This window comes from Trachypithecus francoisi, unplaced genomic scaffold (genome assembly GCF_009764315.1).
Source record: "Trachypithecus francoisi isolate TF-2019V2 unplaced genomic scaffold, Tfra_2.0 Lachesis_group4, whole genome shotgun sequence".
Taxonomy (NCBI): Eukaryota; Metazoa; Chordata; class Mammalia; order Primates; family Cercopithecidae; genus Trachypithecus; species Trachypithecus francoisi.
In genome coordinates, this window is record NW_022681469.1 from 111,076,287 (window position 1) to 111,096,732 (window position 20,446).

General features: G+C 46.8%; 1 protein-coding gene across 3 annotated transcripts; it reads right to left on the bottom strand.

The window, feature by feature from the left end:
- Positions 1-434: 434 nt before the first annotated feature.
- On the bottom strand, positions 435-11,969 carry LOC117072728 (mismatch repair endonuclease PMS2-like). Of its 3 annotated transcripts, XR_004432917.1 has the most exons (5): positions 10,948-11,969; positions 8,935-8,993; positions 7,346-7,547; positions 3,748-3,847; positions 619-642 (listed from the first exon to the last, which is right to left on the bottom strand). XR_004432917.1 is itself a non-coding variant. In XM_033193125.1 (4 exons), exons 1-4 carry the CDS (start codon positions 11,145-11,147, stop codon positions 520-522), a joined length of 474 nt encoding a protein of 157 aa, XP_033049016.1. In that variant the 5' UTR covers positions 11,148-11,955; the 3' UTR covers positions 435-519. The 3 variants fall into 3 exon arrangements, 2 of the variants coding, with proteins under 2 accessions (XP_033049016.1, XP_033049017.1); XM_033193125.1 differs by lacking the exon at positions 7,346-7,547 and having other exon boundaries at positions 435-642; positions 3,748-3,839; positions 10,948-11,955; XM_033193126.1 differs by lacking the exons at positions 619-642; positions 7,346-7,547 and adding an exon at positions 1,953-2,065 and having other exon boundaries at positions 10,948-11,955.
- Positions 11,970-20,446: the final 8,477 nt, after the last annotated feature.

A 20,446-nucleotide genomic window follows, 5' to 3' on the forward strand; every position in this document is an offset into this window, starting at 1 on the left:
TTTCACCGTGTTAGCCAGGATGGTCTTGAACTCCTGACCTTAACTTATCCGTTCACCTCAGCCTCCCAAAATGCTGGGATTACAGGACATGGATGGTGAAACCCTGAGCAAGACCCTGTCTCAAAAAAACAGACAAATTTACATGACCATAAAATGTTATCTCATTCCGGTCAGAGCAGAGCTGTATAATTTCATTTTATTCTTTTTTTTTTTTTGAGACAGAGTCTCGCTCTGTCGCCCAGGCTGGAGTGCAGTGGCGCGATCTCGGCTCACTGCAAGCTCTGCCTCCCAGGTTCACACCATTCTCCTGCCTCAGCCTCCCGAGTAGCTGGGACTACAGTCACCTGCCACCACACCTGGCTACTTTTTTGTATTTTGTTTAGTAGAGATGGGGTTTCACCGTGTTAGCCAGGATGGTCTTGATCTCCTGACCTTGTGATCTGCCCGCCTTGGCCTCCCAAAGTGCTGGGATTACAGGCGTGAGCCACCGCACCCGGCTTCATTTTATTCTTTGAGGCATTAGTTACTAGTTGTACTGAAATGCCAACGGAACTTATCTGAATCAACAGAAATGTTAAGAACAACAAATGGATACTGATGTCGATTATACATGTGGTAGACCTCATTCACAAGTCTGGAGACCTGCACAAAATACAAGGAGTAGAAAAGAATAAATGACAAATGTTCCCGGCCCTCCACATTCTAACAACATACTATTCTAACCAACCAGTATGTTCTTAAAAGGGAATTTTTTTTGTTTGACTGAGCCAAGGTCTCGTCTTGTCATAGGCTGGAGTGCAGTGGAGCAATCACGGCTCACTGCAGCCTCAACCCCCCAGGCTCAAGTCATCTTCCCGCCTCAGCCTGCCATGTAGCTTGGACTACAGGCAGGATTTATTTTTTCTTTTTTTTGAGATGGGGTCTCACTCTTGTTACCCAGACTGGAGTGTAATGGTGTGATCTTGGCTCACTGCAACCTCCACCTTCAGGGCTCAAGTGATTATCCTGACTCAGCCTCCAGAGTAGCTGGGATTACAGGCACATGCCACCACAACCAGATAATTCTTGTATTTTTAGTACAGGGAGGGTTTCACCACGTTGGCCAGGCTGGTCTCGAACTCCTGATCTCAGTTGATCCGCCCACCTTGGCCTCCCAAAGTGCTAGGATTATAGGCGTGAGTCACTACACCTGGCCTAAGGATACATCTTTTTAACAGCTTTACTGAGATATGACTAACATGGAATAAACTACTTAAATTTAAAGTCTACAATTTCACAAATTTTGACATATACACAAACACCTGTGAAACTATCCCCACAATCAAGATAATGAATATATCCATCACCAAAAGTTTCCTCACAACTCATGAAGTGATATTTCGCTAATCATAGATCCCTAAAACTGAATCTTTTTCCAACCTAAAGTTACTCTACGAGAAATTCTAGTGAAATGCGGGCACAGCTTAAATATTCATAAAACACATTCAATGTACACAGAAACATATTTATGACATTAAGATGTCATTAGAAATAAACCAAAAATCACATTAATTATTAATAGTTATAATTAATATAAATAATTATAATATAATATAAATAATAATTATGAATCCATCACACTACAGGTCAAAAAATTTAGAAGTTCAAGCACATCTGGCAGATTACAAGCAAATTCTAAAGCATCATTAAAAAACAGGGGCCAGGAGCGGTGGCTCATGCCTGTAATCCCAGCACTTTGGGAGGCCGAGGGATTGCCTGAGCTCAGGAGTTCTCGAACAGTGAAACCCCATCCCTACTCAAATACAAAAAATTAGCCGGGCATGGCAGCATGCACCTGTAATCCCAGCTACTCAGGAGGCTGAAGCAGGAGAATTGCTTGAACCTGGGAGGTGGAGGTTGCAGTGAGCCGAGATCGAGTCACTGCACTCCAGCCTGGGCGACAAAGCGAGACTGTCTCAAAAAAAAAGAGAAACAGAAAATATTACTGAGGTACAATGTTGTGTTGTAATCATATCAAGATGATCGGTTTACATTTGAGGCAGAAGCAATCTGAACCCTTATTTTCCTAGGAAAATAGAAAGAAGAGAAAATATAGAAATCTATAGAAAATATAGAAACCGGCCGGGCGCGGTGGCTCAAGCCTGTAATCCCAGCACTTTGGGGGGCCGAGACGGGCGGATCACGAGGTCAGGAGATCGAGACCATCCTGGCTAACATGGTGAAACACCGTCTCTACTAAAAATACAAAAAACTAGCTGGGCGAGGTGGCGGGCGCCTGTAGTCCCAGCTACTCCGGAGGCTGAGGCAGGAGAATGGCGTAAAACCCGGGAGGCGGAGCTTGCAGTGAGCTGAGATCCGGCCACTGCACTCCAGCTCGGGCGAAAGAGCAAGACTCCGTCTCAAAAAAAAAAAAAAAGAAAGAAAATATAGAAACCATGTAATCAGTCTATACTGAACAGTGACACAGAATGTTATAAAATGTTTAGTTTCTTCAAATAGTTTTAGTTTTTATAATAATAAATATACTGGTAATTAACAAGTGTTTATATATTTATGTATATATACACACAACATATATAATGTATATATTCACATACAAACACACTCACGTATATGCAATTTAAAAAACTATACACAGAGGCCAGGTGCGGTGGTTCATGCCTGTAATCCCAGCACTTTGGGAGGCCAAGGCAGGCAGATCACGAGGTCAGGAGTTCAAGATCATCCTGGCCACATGGTGAAATCCCATCTCTACTAAAGGTACAAAAAATTAGCCAGGTGTAGTGGTACGCACCTGTAATCCCAGCTACTTGGGAGTCTGAGGCAGGAGAATCACTTGAACCCAGGAGGTAGAGGTTGCAGTGAGCCAAGATCGCACCATTGCACTCCGCCCTAGGCAACAGAGCAAGACTCTGTCTCAAAAAAACCAAAAAAACAAAAAAAAAACAACAACAAAAAAAACTGTACACAGATAGATACGCTCCTTGACTCATGATAGGGTTATGCCCTGATAAACCCATAAGTTGAAAATATTGTATGTCAAAAATGCCTTTGTGATAACCTATCTCAGCCTTGCCTTAGAATACTTACATTACTCTACAGGCAAAATAACACAACACCTATTTTATAATAAAATATTGAATATCTTCTGTAATTTATTGAATACTATACCAAAAAAAAATGGTTACATAGGTATTTGAAGGATGGTATTTAAGGCAAAAATAACTTTCGCAACAAGGTAAAGTAGTAGAAAAATAAAGATTTTTTTGAGACACAGTCTCACTCTGTCACCCAGGCTGCAGTGCAGTAGCACAATCTCGGCTCACTGCAACCTCTGTTTCCCAGGTTCAAGCGATTCTCCTGCCTCAGCCTCCCATGTAGCTGGGATTACAGGTGTGGGCTACCACACCTGGGTATTTTTTGTATTTTAGTAGAGACGAGGTTTTGTTATGTTGGCCAGGCTGGTCTCGAACTCCTGGTCTCAAGCAATCCACCCACCTCGGCCTCCCAAAGTGATGGGATGGCAGGCATGAGCCACTGTGCCCAGCTAGAAAAATCTTCAGTTGAAACATTTTAAGTTGGGGGCCATCTGCAGTAGACTTCTGTAAGCGCCCAAAATAAGATAACATTAAAGCCGTGTTTCTCAAAGTCCTGAGTTCCATGTTATCTGCCTATTATCAGAAAAAAAGTTATCCATTAAAAGTGAAAGGCATAAAGGATAAACTAATACAAAAAAATTGTAAATACCTTTGCTGGGTCACAAAGCCGCTGGTTGATAAACAAAAACTGTCCGTCTGTTGAACTCCTTCCAACTCCAGGCGCGCATTGTGAAATGAAACCTGAGATGCTATTCAACATTAATATGGTGAGGACAGGATTCCAGAGTGAAAAGGATTAGAAATACGATCACATGGCACATTCTTAAAGTGACATGAAAACAAAACCCCAGGTGACGAAAGCGTCACTATTGCAGTGCATGGGTATCTGTGCTCCAAATCTTGATGAGTCATCAAAGAACCAGACCTCCTGGAATGCTCTGAAGCTCCTATGGTCAACCAATGCACCACAGGCGATGCAGTGGGTCCAACACTGATGTGCTGCAGCTCTCCTTATCCCTCCTGATAAATCCTCCGTAAGAGGAGTGGGTCTGGCTTCAAATGCATGCTCAGAACCTCCGTACTGCCGCCCCCGGTTTGTCAATGAAGTCTAACCACTTGTGCTCAGGATTCTGCCCACATTCCCTCCCCTTTCACAATCTCCCGGTTAGGAAGCTTGTATCTCTCGTCTTGGTAAAGCGCTTGCTTCACGAGACCCACCCCGGGGACACGGGCGTTTCCGGAAGAACACCACCTTCACACGAAGACACGAAGCTCCGTGTTTACAGTCTCAGCCATAGGCCAAAAGCAAGTGGAGGAAGAATAAGAAATATGTATCTAGACACAAAAAACAAACAAAAAGAAATAGAGATCTTAGGCTGGGTGCGGTGGCTCACATCTGAAATCCCAGAGCCTTGGGAGGCCAAGGTGGGCAGATCACCTGAGGTCAGGAGTTCAAGACCAGCCTGGGCAACAAGATGAAACCCCGTCTCCACTAAAAATACAAAAAAATCAGCCAGGCATGGTGGTGCACACCTGTAGTCGCAGCTTCTCGGGAGGCTGAGGCAGGAGTATCGCTTAAACCTGGCAGGTGGAGGTTGCAGTGAGCCAAGATCATGGAACTGACCTCCAGCCTAGGCAACAGAGTGAGACTCCATCTCCAAAAAAAAATATATATATATATATACACACACACACACACACACATATTTATATATATATAGATATTGTATATATCTATATATTTTTATATATCCATCTCTATATATTTATATATATCTATATGTATGTGTATATATATATATAAAAAATAGAGAGATTTCTCTTTTTACAGGACCAATCCTATTTATGGAAGTGTCTATTTTCTTATACTAAAACTAATGACACTAAACTGCCTTCATCACTGGCCAGAAAAGTCAAAATCATTTAAAATGATAAAATAATTTAAAAGTTAGTCTAACTAAACAGAGCCTTAAAGAAGACTAACTCAACAGAAAACCACCTGAAATGTACCAGTTACTAGGAACATGGTTTGAATTGAGTAACTGAGTCCTTTATATAACTCATCTTTCTTAGCAATAGCACTGCTCACAGTTTTATAAAGGACATAAAAAACTATTATCCCTAGCCAGGCGCAGTGGCTCATGCCTGTAATCCCAGCACTTTGGGACGCCAAGGTAGGCGGATCATGTGAGGTCAGGAGTTGGAGACCAGCCTGGTCAACATGGAGAAACCCGTCTCTACTAAAAATACAAAATTAGCCAAGCGTGTTGGTGCGTGCCTTTAGTCCCAGCTACTCAGGTGGCTGACGCAGGAGAACTGCTTGAACTCAGGAGGCAGAGGTTGCAGTGAGTCAAGATAGCGCCATTGCACTCCAGCCTGGGCAACAGAGTGAGACTCCGTCTCTTAAAAAGAAAACCAAAAAAAAAAAGACATGAAACTATTAGCCCTAAAATCACTATCTTGAAAAAAAAAAAAAAAAACTCTCAGGATAAAATCTTCAATTGTAGTTCTCGTGCCAGCAATACTTACTAAAAAAGATTATGCAGAGCATCCGAACAGCTCAGACCTTACTCTTCACACACGGAGTCACTAGGGGGCAGCTGAACAGAAGGAATGAGGCTTTGCAACTAAAACAAATTCACATTTACTTCCTAATAAAGGCAGAGTGGACTTGTTTTTTTCCTAGTCAAGCTATCCACATTACGAGCACAAAAAAATTAAAAGAATCTTTTTTTCATTTTGGTTTTTGAGACAGGGTCTCCCTCTATTGCCCAGGCTGGAGTGCAATGGCTCAGTCATACCTCACTGCAGCATCAAGCTCGTGGGTTCAAGCCATCTTCCTGCCCAGCCTCCCGAGTGAGCAGCTGGGACTACATTAACATTCATTAACTTCAATTATACACAAATGCAAATATTACACCCTAATATGCAATAGTACGTATGATATATATGTGACATATGTATTTCAATTACACACAAGCACATATATACAGTGTGTGTGTATATACATATACACACACATATACACACACACACACACACACACACACACACACACACACACACGTATTTATGCCTCAGTCTTCTTGGTCCAAAAGTCAGGATTTTACTTAACAGGGAAAAACTACATACCTCCCACTAAGATCAAGAACAAGGTATTAATAATAAAATGCTCATTATCTACAATTAGAGAAAACAATTAGAGGAATATAAGAAAAAGTAAAAGTGCTCGGGCACGGTGGCTCACACCTATAATCCCAACACTTTGGGAGGCCGAGGTGGGCAGATCACCTGAGGTCAGGAGTTCAAGACCAGCCTGGACAACATGGTGAAACCCGATCTCTATTTAAAAAAAACAAAAAATATTAGTTGTATTATTAAGGTCAACTTAATAATACAAAGATATCAGTTACCCTAAATTACTTTATAAATATGCAGTCTCAATAAAAATACCAAAAAGCTTTTTCCTGAAACTAGATAAGCTGACACTACAGTTCACATGAGGTGGAAGAAAATCAAAAACAGTTCAGGGAAAAACACCATTTGGACATGGATAAAAGTGGATCCAGGCCTTGAGACCATCCTGGCTAACATGGTGAAACCCCGTCTCTACTAAACAAAATACAAAAATTAGCCGGGCGTGGTGGCGGGCACCTGTAGTCCCAGCTACTCCGGAGGCTAAGGCAGGAGAATGGTGTGAACCCAGGAGGTGGAGCTTGCAGTGAGCCAGGCACTCCAGCCTGGGTGACAGACCAAGACTCCGTCTCAAAAAAAAAAAAAAACACTGGGTCCAGGCCAGGCATGAGTCCCAGGACTCTGGAAAGCTGAGGCAGAAGGATCGCTTGAGGCCAGGAGTTTGAGATCAGCCTAAGCAATCCAGTGAGAATACATCTCTAGGCCGGGAGCAGTGGCTCACGCCTGTAATCCTAGCACTTTGGGGGGCCGAGGCGGGCAGATTGCCTGAGCTCAGGAGTTCAAGACCAGCCTGGGTGACACGGTGAAACCCAGTCTCTACTAAAATACAGAAAAAAATTAGCCGGGTGTCGCAGCGTGCGCCTGTAGTCCCAGCTACGCAGGAGGCTGAGGCAGGAGGATCGTGTGAGCCCAGGAGATTGAGGCTGCAGTGAGTTGTGATCACGTCTCTACACTCTAGCCTGGGTGACAGAGCAAGACCCTATCTCAAAAAAAGAAAAAAAGAAACAAAACAAAACAGACTTCATCATTTAAAGACAAACAGAAATACTTACAGATGAATCTCTTCAAAAGCCAAGAAAAGAGAGACTCCATGGAGAAAATATCAGTTTGGAAGTAACAGATGTCAAAGGCAGACAAAGGGTCCTGTGAGGTAGGGCTAGGAAATGCCCACTGGATTTGACTGCAATTAAATCACCAGTAATGTTTACTGACTGACTCAGCAACGTGAAAAGGACAAAACTAAAACGCTGAGAACTGAAATGAGAAACAGAAATAGGAAATCTTCACAAGAGAGTAACTGTATTGCTTGCTGTGCAACCCAAACAGAAAGAAGAACAAGTATTTGAAGGATGATCACGTCATTCATTCCCCCATGATCTAGGACTCAACAGTAAAAACAGAATTCTGTCTACTTGGACCACAGAATTTCTGTCTCTGGAAAAATGATATGCACCAAGTCCTCCTTGGGCAGCAGGCCCTCTGCTTACATAAGCACCAAGAATAAGCCATAAGTTACGGTAATGTAATGGTTGTTATCAGGAAAGCTATCCATAATTATATCATCTTGAATGAAGAAATTTTTCCAAGTCCTAGAAAATCTTTTAAATCCACAAGTAACAAAATCGGTTTCTCCTTATAATCAATGCAAACCATGTCATGGAGGGTGACAATGCAAACGATGTCACGGATGGTGATATGGTTTTGGTTTGTGTCGCCGCCCAAATCTCATGTTCAATTGTATTCCCCATTGTTGGAGGTGGGGCCTGGTGGGAGGTGACTGGATCATGGGGGCAATTTCCCTCTTGGTGCTGTTCTCCTGATACTGAGTGAGTTATCACAACACGTGGTTGTTTAAAAGTGTGTAGCGCCTCCCCCTCCCTCTTCCTCCTGCTCTGGTGATGGCAGATGTACCTGCTTTCCCTTCGCCTTCCCCGTGACTGTAAGTGCCCTGAGGCCTCCTCAGTCACGCTTCCTATGACAGAGCCTGCAGGCGGGAGGCAATTCAACCTCTTCTCTTTATAAATTACCCAGTCTCGGTTATTTCTCTATAGCAGTGTAAGAATGGACTAATGCAAATGGCATTTTCCTTTTGTGACGACTGCCAAGAATATCAGCCATGGGTGCGGCTCAATTTCCACAGCCTTAAAATATACTACCCATACATATAAGCTTCACAAATCACTTTTGGTGCTGATCTGCCACACTCACTACATTTTACAGGGTAATGTCTAGTTCCACATTCCCATTTTAAAGTATGAATCCTGGCTGGGCACGGTGGCTCATGCCTGTAATCCCGGCATTTTGGAAGGCTGAGGCGGGGTCACCTGAGGTCAGGAGTTTGAGACCAGCCTGGCCAACATGATGAAACCCTGTTTCTTCTAAAAATACAAAAAATTAGCTGGGCATGGTGGCACACACCTGTAATCCCAGCTACTTGGGAGGCTGAGGCAGGAGAATCGCTTGAACCCAGGAGGTGGAGGCTGCAGTGAAACGAGGTCATGCCACTGCACTGCAGCCTGGGCAACAGAGCAAGACCCCATCTCAAAAAAAAAAAGAAAAAAAAAGCATGAATTCTTACAAACCTCTGATAATGCATCATAAAATAAAGTAGTGGAACATATACATAAGCAGGAAAACTCACCTGCAATGTGTTCATTTTCTGCTGCTCTTGGAAACGTGCAGAGACTGTGGCTGGTAGACCTAGAGGGGGAGAAGCAGGTCACTGAAGTCATAAGTGCTCTGGCTTGCAAAGGCAGGAATCTCCTGCGTAAGAACCACAAAAGAGGGCCGGGCGCGGTGGCTCAAGCCTGTAATCCCAGCACTTTGGGAGGCCGAGACGGGCGGATCACGAGGTCAGGAGATCGAGACCATCCTGGCTAACACGGTGAAACCCCGTCTCTACTAAAAAAAATACAAAAAATTAGCCAGGCGAGATGGCGGGCGCCTGTAGTCCCAGCTACTCGGGAGGCTGAGGCGAGAGAATGGCGTAAACCCGGGAGGCGGAGCTTGCAGTGAGCTGAGATCCGGCCACTGCACTCCAGCCTGGGCGACAGAGCGAGACTCCGTCTCAACAAAAAAAAAAAAAAAAAAAAAAAAAAAAAAAAAAAAGAACCACAAAAGAAAGCTCAATAGGCTAACACCCTGTGAACACTCAGCCTTCAAACACTCAGAAGGGCCTATAAGAGTGATACAGGGTTTCGCCATGTTGGCCAGGTTGGTCTCGAATTCTGGCCTCAAGTGATCCGCCTGCCTCGGCCAACACGGCGAAATCCCCTCTCTACTTAAAAATAACAAAATAATTAGCCAGGCATAGTGTCACATGCCTGTAGTCCCAGCTACTCAGGAAGCTGAGGCACTAGAATCCTTTGAACCTGGGAGGTAGAGGTTACAGTGAGCCGAGACCACGCTGCTGCACCCGAGACTGGGTGAGAGACACTGTCTCAACACACACACACACACACACACACACACACACACACACGAGTGATGGGGAAGCATGCACTTGTAACTTTGTAACTCTAAGATAATCAGGTAGTAACTAGACGAGTTAGACTCTTATGGGTAACATGACTCCTTTTACAATCTGCCATCATCAAATACAACCTGCAAAAAGAAAAAAAAAATCCCATCATACGGCTCATGTTTTTTGTGGTTTGTTGAGACAGGGTCTCAATCTACCACCCAGGCTGGAGTGCAGTGTTGCATTCACAGCTCACTGCAGCCTCAACCTGCTGGGCTCCATCGATCCTCCCACCTCAGCCTCCTGAGTAGTTGGGACCACAGGTGCATCCCAGCATGTGTGGCTACTTTTGTATTTTTTGTAGAGTCAGGGTCTCCCTATGTTGCCTAGGCTGGTCTCTAAATCCTGGTCTCAAGGGATACTCTTGCCCTAGCCCCGCAAAGTGCTGGGATTACAGGTGTGAGCCACTGCATTCGCCCGCATTTCCTTATTGCCTCTTTAAACTGCTTAAAATCAAAAAAGCCATAGGAATTGAGTATGTGAGCCCTCAGAAATGAACGTGTATAAAATATGGTTTTGTTTCTAAATTATCTAACTGAATTTGGTTATTGCTGCACCTAATAATCTTCTATTAAGAAAACTAGGATACAAGAGAAAGAACACTGGCCTGGGAGATAAGACTCCTGAGTTCTACTATGAGCACCTCTACCCACAAAGCCGGTGACCTGGTCAAGTCGTCCACCTGCTAAGGCCCAGTCTCTTCCCCTAGCAACTGAGGCAGCAAGAGAGAATCCCTGCAGACTGTTCCTGCATTACTACGATTCTCCAGGGCAGATCTAAGGGGGGAATCAGCAGATACTTAAATGAGAGAACAGAGGTGCTGACAGACGTTTAGAGGCGGTCGAAATCTGGAGCACGGAGAGGAGGAGGAAGGGCTGTTAGGGGTTAGTGGGGAGTGGAGACGACGTCCGCAGCTGAGGCTGGTGACACCCTCCACGTCCCCGTAAGCCTCCTCCTCCCAGATCTTCCCATGCAGCGCCTGTTCGGTGCAGCCAGACCCTGCCCTCAAACCCAAACACCCGTCTCTCCTGCAAGCGATCGGGACCCTCCCCCTGCCCCACACTCTAAGGTTCCCAAGACACGGTGACTTCACCCAGGCCCTTCTCGCTCCGAGCCCGAAAACCCAAGACCTACCCTCCTGGGGCTCGGCAGCCTCTGCCCCACGGCTCCCGAGAGGCCGGGGCGGGCCTGCCGTCGCGCGTCTGCTCGCGAGGTCCCCTCCTCTCCACCTCACCAAGGCTGTTGTGCACCAGAGGGGCCCGGGCCGGGTCTAGGGGCAAATCCAGGCGGGTGTCCTTCCCGCGGCCCATATCCGCCTCCCTGGGGCTCACCATACAGCGGCGGCCTGGGCCAGGCCACCAAGGACACACACAGGCCAGGGCCGGGTCCCGCCGCCCCTTCGCCTCCGCCACCTCCGCCACCTCCCTCCCGGTCCCTCTGGCCCCAGCGCCGCCGGCTCCGGGGTTCACGCTCCGGGGTCCCCGCTCGAGCCTGCCTCCGGCTCGCGCGAACCCTGGCCCGCACAGCTCCGCGCCCGTCTAGGTGCTGGCCCTGGCGGTCAGCGTCCAGCTCCGCAGGCTCCGTGATTCCCGTCCACTGGAGCCAAAGCCTGGGAACCAGAGTAAGCGGTGACATGAGGACGCACAGGAAGCGAGGGCAGTGCGGCGGCGGCGGCGCGCATGCGCGAACATGCACACAGCCAAAGGTACACACGCGCGGGAATGCACCGGAAGTCCGCCTCCCAGGGCCCGCCGCTGGTCCCAGGACAAGTACCGGACTCTATTTCCCATGAGCCTACGGGCTCCTCAAGTTTAGGGGCTGTTTTAAACGTCTCTACCACGCCTAAAGGTTAAGAAGCTCCAGGCTATGAGCTTTGGCAGCCCTGAACCCGGGACTGAACTTCGCATTTGTCTTTACTCCCTTTTAGGGTCAAGTCCAGGGCTGCCTGACTGGGTCCTGGAGGCCAAGGCCTCTGGGTTAGAACCGAGTTTCCCATAACGAGAAGGAAAGGAAAGGGAGTATCATGGTCACTGCGCTGAAATGCTAAAAGAAGTTTCACTCAAATACTGGGACAGGATAAATGTCCAGCGATGCTTTCCAAGGAAGAAAAAGAAAATAGGATTTGTGGATGGTCGCGATGGCTCACGCCTGTAATCCCAGCACTTTGGAGGCTAAGGAGGGCGGATCGCGAGGTCAAGAGATAGAGACCAGCCTGGCCAATATGGTGAAACTGCGTCTCTACTAAAAATACAAAAATTAACCAGGTGTGGTGGCTCGTGCCTGTAATCCCACCTACTCAGGAGGCTGAAGCAGGAGAATCGCTTGAACGCGGGAGGCGGAGGTTGCAGTGAGCTGAGATCGCGCCACTGCACTCCAGCCTGGCGATGGAACGAGACAACGTAGCTTTTCTAGATCACACAGCGAATGCCTGAAAACTGTAGAGAAATCAGGAAATACACACCCAAATCGAAGGAGGAAAAGAGATGCCTGTGATCTTACCTTCCCCAGGAGGATTATGTTTAGGGTTAGGTTATGTTGACCAAAAAGAGTCAAAGTCTGTAAAGAGTTTTATTCTGGGCCTATTTGAGTGACCATGGCTGGTGACACAGCCTCAGGGGTCCGGAAAACGTGAGCCCAAAGTGGTTGGGTTACAGCTTGGTTTTATACATCTCAGGGAGACAGCAGTTACAGGCAAAGACATCAATCAATAATGGGAGGTATACATTGGGTCAGCCAGGAAAGGCTTTCAGGTCACTAGTAGATTCAAAGATTGGCAGTTGGTTCAGAGTTAAGCATTGGCTGAAGAGTTGGAAGACTACATAAAGAAATGGGCCATTGCAGTGGCTCATACCTGTAATCCCAGCACTTTGGGAGGGTGAGCTGGGAGGATCCCTTGAGGCCAGGAGTTCAAGGACAGCTTGGGCAACACAGCGAGACCCCCACCTCTACAAAAAAAAAAAAAAAAAAAAATTATCCAGGTGTGGTGGTGCCTGCCTGTAGTCCCAGCTACTCAGAAGGCTGAGATGGGAGGATCGCTTGAGCCTGGGAAGTTGAGGCTACAGTGAGTCATGATGGTGCCACTGCACTCCAGCTTGGGCAACAGAGAAGAAAAGAAAGAAAGAAAGAGAAAAAGAGAGAAAGAAAGGAAGGAAAGAAAGGAAGGAAGGAAGGAAGAAAAAGAAGGAGGGAAAGAAAAGAAAAGCTTGAGTTACGATAATGAGGATTGTGGAAACCAAGGTTCTTGTTATGTAGGTGAAGCCTCAGAACAGGCTTCAGAGAGAATAGATGATAAATATCTCTTATTGGATCTTAAAAGGTGTCAGACTCTCCAGAAAAGTGTAAGAGAAGGAGATTCTCTACAGAATGCAAATTTCCCCCAAAGAGATGGCTTTGCAGGACTATTTTAAAGTGTGTCAAAGAAAATATATTATAGGGTAAAATACTATGATTTCCTTCAGGGACTGCTATCTGTCATGTGGTGCTATATCAGAGTCTGGTTGGAGTTGGGTATCTTACTGATACAAAGAGCCTGTTTTGTCAGTCTTATGACCTGTATTCTAATGCTAATGTTGGTCAGCTGTGCCTAAACTCTGACGGGAGGAGAGTATGACAAGGTATGTCCGATCCCCTCCTTCCCGTCATGACCTGAATTAGTTTTTCATGTTTATTTTGGATCCCGTTGGCCAACAGGGCAGTCCATTCAGTCAGTTGTGGGGGCTTAGAATTTTATTTTTGGTTTACAATTAAAATGTCAATTTTCAAACATGGGATCATAAGGACAACGATTCATCACAATTTTTTGGTGAAATCTAACAGTGTTCTTGCCCAGTTGTTTCATAAAAACTGGTAAGGAAAAGACTAAAAATAAATTCTTCTGAGGCCAGGCGCAGTGGCTCACACCTGTAATCCCAGAAGGTTGGAAGGCCGAGGTGGGTGGATCATGAGGTTAGGAGATCAAGACCATCCTGGCCAACATGGTGAAACCTCATCTCTACTAAAACACAAAAAATTAGCTGGGTGTGGTGGTACGCCCCTGTAGTCCCAGCTACTTGGGAGGCTGAGGCAGCGGAATCACTTGAAGCTGGGAGGTGGAGATTGCAGTAAGTGGAGATCACGCCACTACACTTCAGCCTGATGACAGAGCAAGACTCCATCTCAAAATAAAAAATAATACATTAAAAATAAATAAATAAATTCTGTTAACCTAGAATATTCTCTCCACAAACTCAGAAAATAAAGAAAACAATTTTATTATTGAATAAGCGTTAAACCAGACTGTGATGCCCATCACAGGTGATCCATTAATGAAATGCAAAGAGAAATAAAGTAAAGCCTCCTTTTTTTTTTTTTTTTTTTTAGACACAGTCGCGCTCTGTCACCCAGGCTGGAGTGCAGTGGTGCAATCTCAGCTCCCTGCAACCTCTGCCTCCCCCATTTAAGTGATTCTCCTGCCTCAGCCTCCCAAGTAACTGGGACTACAGGCACGTGCCACCACGCCTGGCTAATTTTTTGTATTTTTAGTAGAGACAGGGTCTCGTCATGTTAGCTAGGATGGTCTTGAAATCCTGACCTCCTAATTCGCTTGCATAGGCCTCCCAAAGTGCTGGAATTATAGGCATGAGCCATGGTGCCTGGCCAAAGCCTCCTTTTTATATAGCCTGGTAGATACAATCCATTGCATACATGCTCTCAAGATAAACAGTAACTCATCCTCATGTATGATCTCAAGATAAACAGTAACTCATCCTCATGTAAAAACTTGCTATGCATTTCTTTTCTTTTTTTTTTTTTTTTTTGAGACAGGGTCTCATTCTGTCATCCAGGCTGGAGTGTAGTGGTATGATCTTGGCTCACTGTAACCTCCATCTCCTGGGTTCAAGTGATTCTCATGCCTACGCCTCCTGAGTAGCTGGAATTACAGACATGTGCCCTCATGCCCAGCTAATATTGGTATTTTAGTAGAGACAGAGTTTCACTATATTGGCCAGGCTGGACTCAAACTCCTTCTTTCCATTTCTGTGTGGCATCAAGTGATCCGCCCGTCTCGGCTTCCCCCAGAGTACTGGGATTACAGGTGTGAGCCACCGCGCCTGGCATGCTATGCATTCTTAAACACTCATCCTAAATTCACCTGGAAATCAAGGTGGCCATCCATGCTAGTTAATTACCTGTATCCGAAGAAAAAATGAAACTTTTAATATCTCCTTGATGAGCAGGTAGTAACAGCTTAAGGTGCCTAGGCTAAACTCCCTAGGCAACAGGAAGATAGAGACACTATCTTCCTCGAGGTTTACATTTCAAAGACAAGACTCTCAGGCTCTTAAGAAAAAAATTCCTGGGTTGTGACCCCGAGTGGTGGCTCATGCCTGTAATCCCAGCACTTTGGGAGGCCAAGGCGGTTGGATTGCCTGAAGTCAGGAGTTCAAGACCAGCCAGACCAACAAGGTGAAACCCTGTCTCTACTAAAAATACAAAAATTAGCCAGGCATGGTGGCAGGCGCCTGTAGTCTCAGCTACTCAGGAGGTTGAGATGGGAGGAGGTTGAGATGGGAGAATTGCTCGAACCCGGCAAGGGGAGGTTGCAGTGAGCCGAGACCGCACCAATGCACTCCAGCCTAAGTGACAGAGCGAGATTCTGTCTCCAACAACAATAAAAATTCCTGGGTTGTAATGTTGGCAAGACGTTCATTTACATTTTTTTTTTTTTTTTTTTGTGAGACGGAGTCTTGCTCTGTCGCCCAGGCTGGAGTGCAGTGGCCGGATCTCAGCTCACTGCAAGCTCCGCCTCCCGGGTTTACACCATTCTCCTGCCTCAGCCTCCCGAGTAGCTGGGACTACAAGCGCCCGCCACCTCGCCCAGCTAGTTTTTTATATTTTTTAGTAGAGACGGGGTTTTACCGGGTTAGCCAGGATGGTCTCGATTTCCTGACCTTGTGATCCGCCCGTTTTGGCCTCCCAAAGTGCTGGGATTACAGGCTTGAGCCACCACGCCTGGCCCGTTCATTTACATTTTTAAAAGATTTAGATACATATCAAAGGCACAAAATAAGTTATTTATATTACAAGGTTTATCAAGGAAATACTCTTTAAAAGAGAGGCAAAAAGGTTAATTTACCTTTTGGCCAAATAAGATAAATTTAATTTTTTTTTTTTTTTTAGAAAATCCATACAGTGAGGGCTGGGCATGGCGGCTCACATCTGTAGTCCCAGCACTTTGGAAGGCCAAGGCAGGCGGATTGCTTGAGACCAGGAGTTTGAAACCAGCCTAGGCAACATGGCTACTACAAGTACAAAAATTAGCTGGGCATGGTGGTTTGTGCCTATTGTCCCAGCTGCTCTGGAGGCTGAGGCACAAGAACCGCTTGAACGTGGAAGGCAGAGGTTGCAGTGAGCCAAGATTGAGCCATTACAATCCACTCTGGACGACAAGAGCGAGACTCTGTCTCAAAAACAAAAACAAAAACAAAAACAGAGCCTGTTTTCCATCTCCCCGCCGCAGAGTTGTCTTCAGTAATTTCATTCGTTTTTTTCCTCAGGGTTTCCAGGGTTTCTGGGTCCCAGAAGGGGAAGCTCTCTTCAAGGTACAGAAACCATGACTACGCAGAGAACCGCAGAGACGGCAGCATGACCAGAGCCCGGTCAGGTGCTGGGAGGCTGCTGGGCTGAGACTCGGGCTGACCTTCCGCTGCAGGTCGACTTATTCCCATCAGCACCAAAGCGGCTGGAGGGGGTCATCCAACAGCAAAGGAAGTGGGGGCGCAGCTTGGAGGCTGTTTCAGAAGGTCCCACTGAGCCGAGGACTCAAGGCCTGGCCACAGCCCTCCTAAGTGAGGCCCAGATCATATTTCACCACGCTCAGAAAACCTTGTCTGCTCATTTCAGTCCACAGTGACTTTGCTTTATGATCTCTCTTGCACTGTCCAACCCAGAAAGTTCTAAATCTGAATGGATTCCAGTGATGGAGTTAAATCAGGCCCCACCTCAGTTTCTGAGCTACGATCAATAGGGCTGGGTCCCAGCATCTGTATCTTAATGTTCCTCCATGTCATCCCGAAAGGCTGGTATTTGCAAATCCTTTTGGGGAGTGAAGGGTTTTTTAGAGACAGGCCTCACTCTGATGCCCAGCCTGGAATGCACTGGTGGGATCACAGCTCACTGCAGCCTTGAACTCCTGGCCGCAACAAATCCTTCCACCTTGGCCAACCAAAGTGTTGGGATTACAGGAGTGACCACTGTGTCCGGCCAGGAAAGCCCTTCTGTTTCACTTGAATGATATTTCGGCAGCATACCTACAGCCATTGTTGTATGGATCATTGCAGGAAAAGAAAAGGTCAGAGGTGGCTGTTTTGCTTTTTTTCTGAATGTATCAGACCAAATCTGGGCTAGCCTTTTTTTTTTTGAGATGGAGTCTCGCTCTGCCGCCCGGGCTGGAGTGCAGTGGCCGGATCTCAGCTTACTTCAGCTCAATGCAAGCTCCGCCTCCCGGGTTCACGCCATTCTCCTGCCTCAGCCTCCAGAGTACCTGGGACTACAGGCACCTGCCACCACGCCCGGCTAGTTTTTTGTATTTTTAGTAGAGACGGGGTTTCACCGTGTTAGCCAGGATAGTCTCGATCTCCTGACCTCGTGATCCACCTGTCTCGGCCTCCCAAAGTGCTGGGATTACAGGCTTGAGCCACCGTGCCCGGCCTTTTTTTTTTTTTTGGGATGGTGTCTCACTCTGTCACCCAGGCTGGAGTGCAGTGGCGCAATCTCGGCTCACTGCAACCTCTGCCTTCCAGGTTCAAGTGATTCTCCTGCCTCAGCCTCCCAAGTAGCTGGGATTACAGATGTGCACCCCAAAGCCCAGCCAGTTTTTTCTGTATTTTTAGTAGAGACGGATTTCAACATGTTGGCCAGGCTGGTCTCGAACTTCTGACCTCTGGTGATCTGTCTGCCTCGGCTTCTTAAAGTGGTAGGACTATAGGCATGAGCCACCATGCCTGGTTTGCCCATTTTTTGACAATGTGTCAACATCATGTAAGATGGGCACTGCCTCAGTGTAGTGTGTCTAGACAAGGTGGCCAGAAGAGAGAGGAATATGCAAACCAGGCTTGAAGATGAGTTAAATCAGAGCTTTTCATTCCACAAAAGAGAAATTTTAATGGGGTCAGAACATTGATCTTCTAATCTTTGAAAGCCTTTTAACTAGGAGAGAGACAGCAAACTGTTTTGTTGTAGAAAGACCCACCCAGCTCTGACGGTTTAGAGGGTCATGAATGCAAATTTGAATTCTAGAAAAGCAGAGCTTCCTAACAATGGGACTTCCACAGCACTGGGATCTGCTTGCTCGTTCAGTTTGTGCCTTTCCCATGAGCCAGAGACTCCCAGGAGAGCCGCAGCCCATTAGGAAGCCGTGTGGGACTCACTCACAGGTTCTTTATTTTTTTTCAGACGGAGTATTGCCCTTCTTGCCCAGGCTGCCGTGCAATGGTGCGATCTTGACTCGCTGCAACCTCCGCACCCCGAGTTCAAGTGATTCTCCAGCCCACCACTCCTGAGTAGCTGGGATACAGGCACCCGCCACCATACCTGGCTAATTTTTTGTATTTTTAGTAGAGATGGGGTTTCACCATGTTGGCCAGGCTGGGCTCAAACTCCTGACCTCAAGTGATCCACCCCATTTTGGCCTCCCAAAGTGCTGGGATTACAGGCATGAGCCACTGAGGCTGGCCAGGAACCCCCAGGTTTTTCGGATGGTCTCTGAATGTCATGCAACTCTTTTATTTATTTATTTATTTATTTATTTATTTATTTATTTTTTCCGAGACGGAGTCTCGCTCTGTCGCCCAGGCTGGAGTGCAGTGGCCGGATCTCAGCTCACTGCAAGCTCCGCCCCCCGGGTTCGCGCCATTCTCCTGCCTCAGCCTCCGGAGTAGCTGGGACTACAGGCGCCGCCACCTCGCCTGGCTAATTTTTTGTATTTTTAGTAGAGACGGGGTTTCACCGTGTTAGCCAGGATGGTCTGGATCTCCTGACTTCGTGATCCGCCTGTCTCGGCCTCCCAAAGTGCTGGGATTACAGGCTTGAGCCACCGTGCCCGGCCAACTCTTTTATTTTTTTATCAAAAAAATTTTTTTTGACACAACGTCTTGCTGTGTTGCCCAGACTGGAGTGTGGTGGCCAGATCATAGCTTACTGCAGCTTCCAACTCCTGGGCTCAAGCCATCTTCCTGTCACGTGAGTCTCACAAGTAGTTGGAACACAGGTGCCAGCACCACACCTGGCTAATTTGGTTTGGTTTTGTTTTTTTAGAGATGGGGATCTTGTAATGTTGCCTACACTGGTCTTGAACTGCTGGCCTTAGGCAATCTTCCTCCTTTGGCCACCCAAAGTGCTGGGATTACAAGCACGAGCCACTGCACACAGCTGAGATTTATCGATTTAGTCTTTGTGTACATGTGATTTTTATTCATAGAATCATAAACGGTAGGGAAATTTCTGAGTTCAGAGCAATACATATGATACAAAACTTGATGTATAAACTAGAATTTTTTTTTTTTTTTTTTGAGGCGGAGTCTCGCTCTGTCGCCCGGACTGGAGTGCAGTGGCCGGATCTCAGCGCACTGCACGCTCCGCCTCCCGGGTTTACGCCATTCTCCTGCCTCAACCTCCTGAGTAGCTGGGACTACAGGCGCCTGCCACCTCGCCCGGCTAGTTTTTGTATTTTGAGTAGAGATGGGGTTTCACCGTGTTAGCCAGGAAGGTCTCGATCTCCTGACCTCGTGATCCGCCCGTCTCGGCCTCCCAAAGTGCTGGGATTACAGGCTCGAGCCACCGCGCCCGGCCTTAAACTAGAATTTCTTAGCCAAACTGGAGGGGCTGGCTTTAGGTAATCCATGGACTCCCTGAAACTAGGGACACCAGTGGAAATATGTGTGAGCTCGTAGGCAGATTCCTACGATTTTCAGGCCTCAAAATGTCTCTTAGGGCACAGGATGCGTGTACCCCCAGTACAGAATCTCGGACAGTGAATTTCAGTGAACATTCGGCAGAAAAGCTCTGCCAAATTGAGTGCTCTCATGTGACTTTTTCATCGAGTCAATGTTCCTGGGATCTCTTGTACATGATCATCTCACTCTTGTCAGGTTTCATTTCTGCTTCGCCTAGTTCTTTCCCACCCTGTTCCCTCTCCCACCGCACTGGACTCTGAAATGGGCATGTACAGAGAAGAGGAGACCCCAACATGCTTCAGACTTTGAGTGGAGAGGACACAGCCTCTGCTGGGACAGGGAACAGAGGGATACAGAGACACTGAAGATGCTTGTGGACAGTGGTCTGAGGTCGGGACAGTGGAAGGAGACACCATTCACCCAGGATCTCCGGGACAAGAGATCAGTCTGGCAGTTACATGTGTTTTTCTTCAAACTGGTTGCCAGGTTGGAATGGCCAATGACATCAGAGATTCCAACCTTCCTGATTGGAGGGACCGGACTCCGTTGGCGCCTGGGAGCTGAGGTGGACAACAGCATCTTCTCAGAGCTGTTCGCCACTCCTGACTTCTCCCAGCCTCGAGAATTCATAACGCACTCTTCTGGCTCCTAGCAGAGTCCAGAAGAAGGCCTTGGACAGAACAGAGACTAGGTTGCGTGGG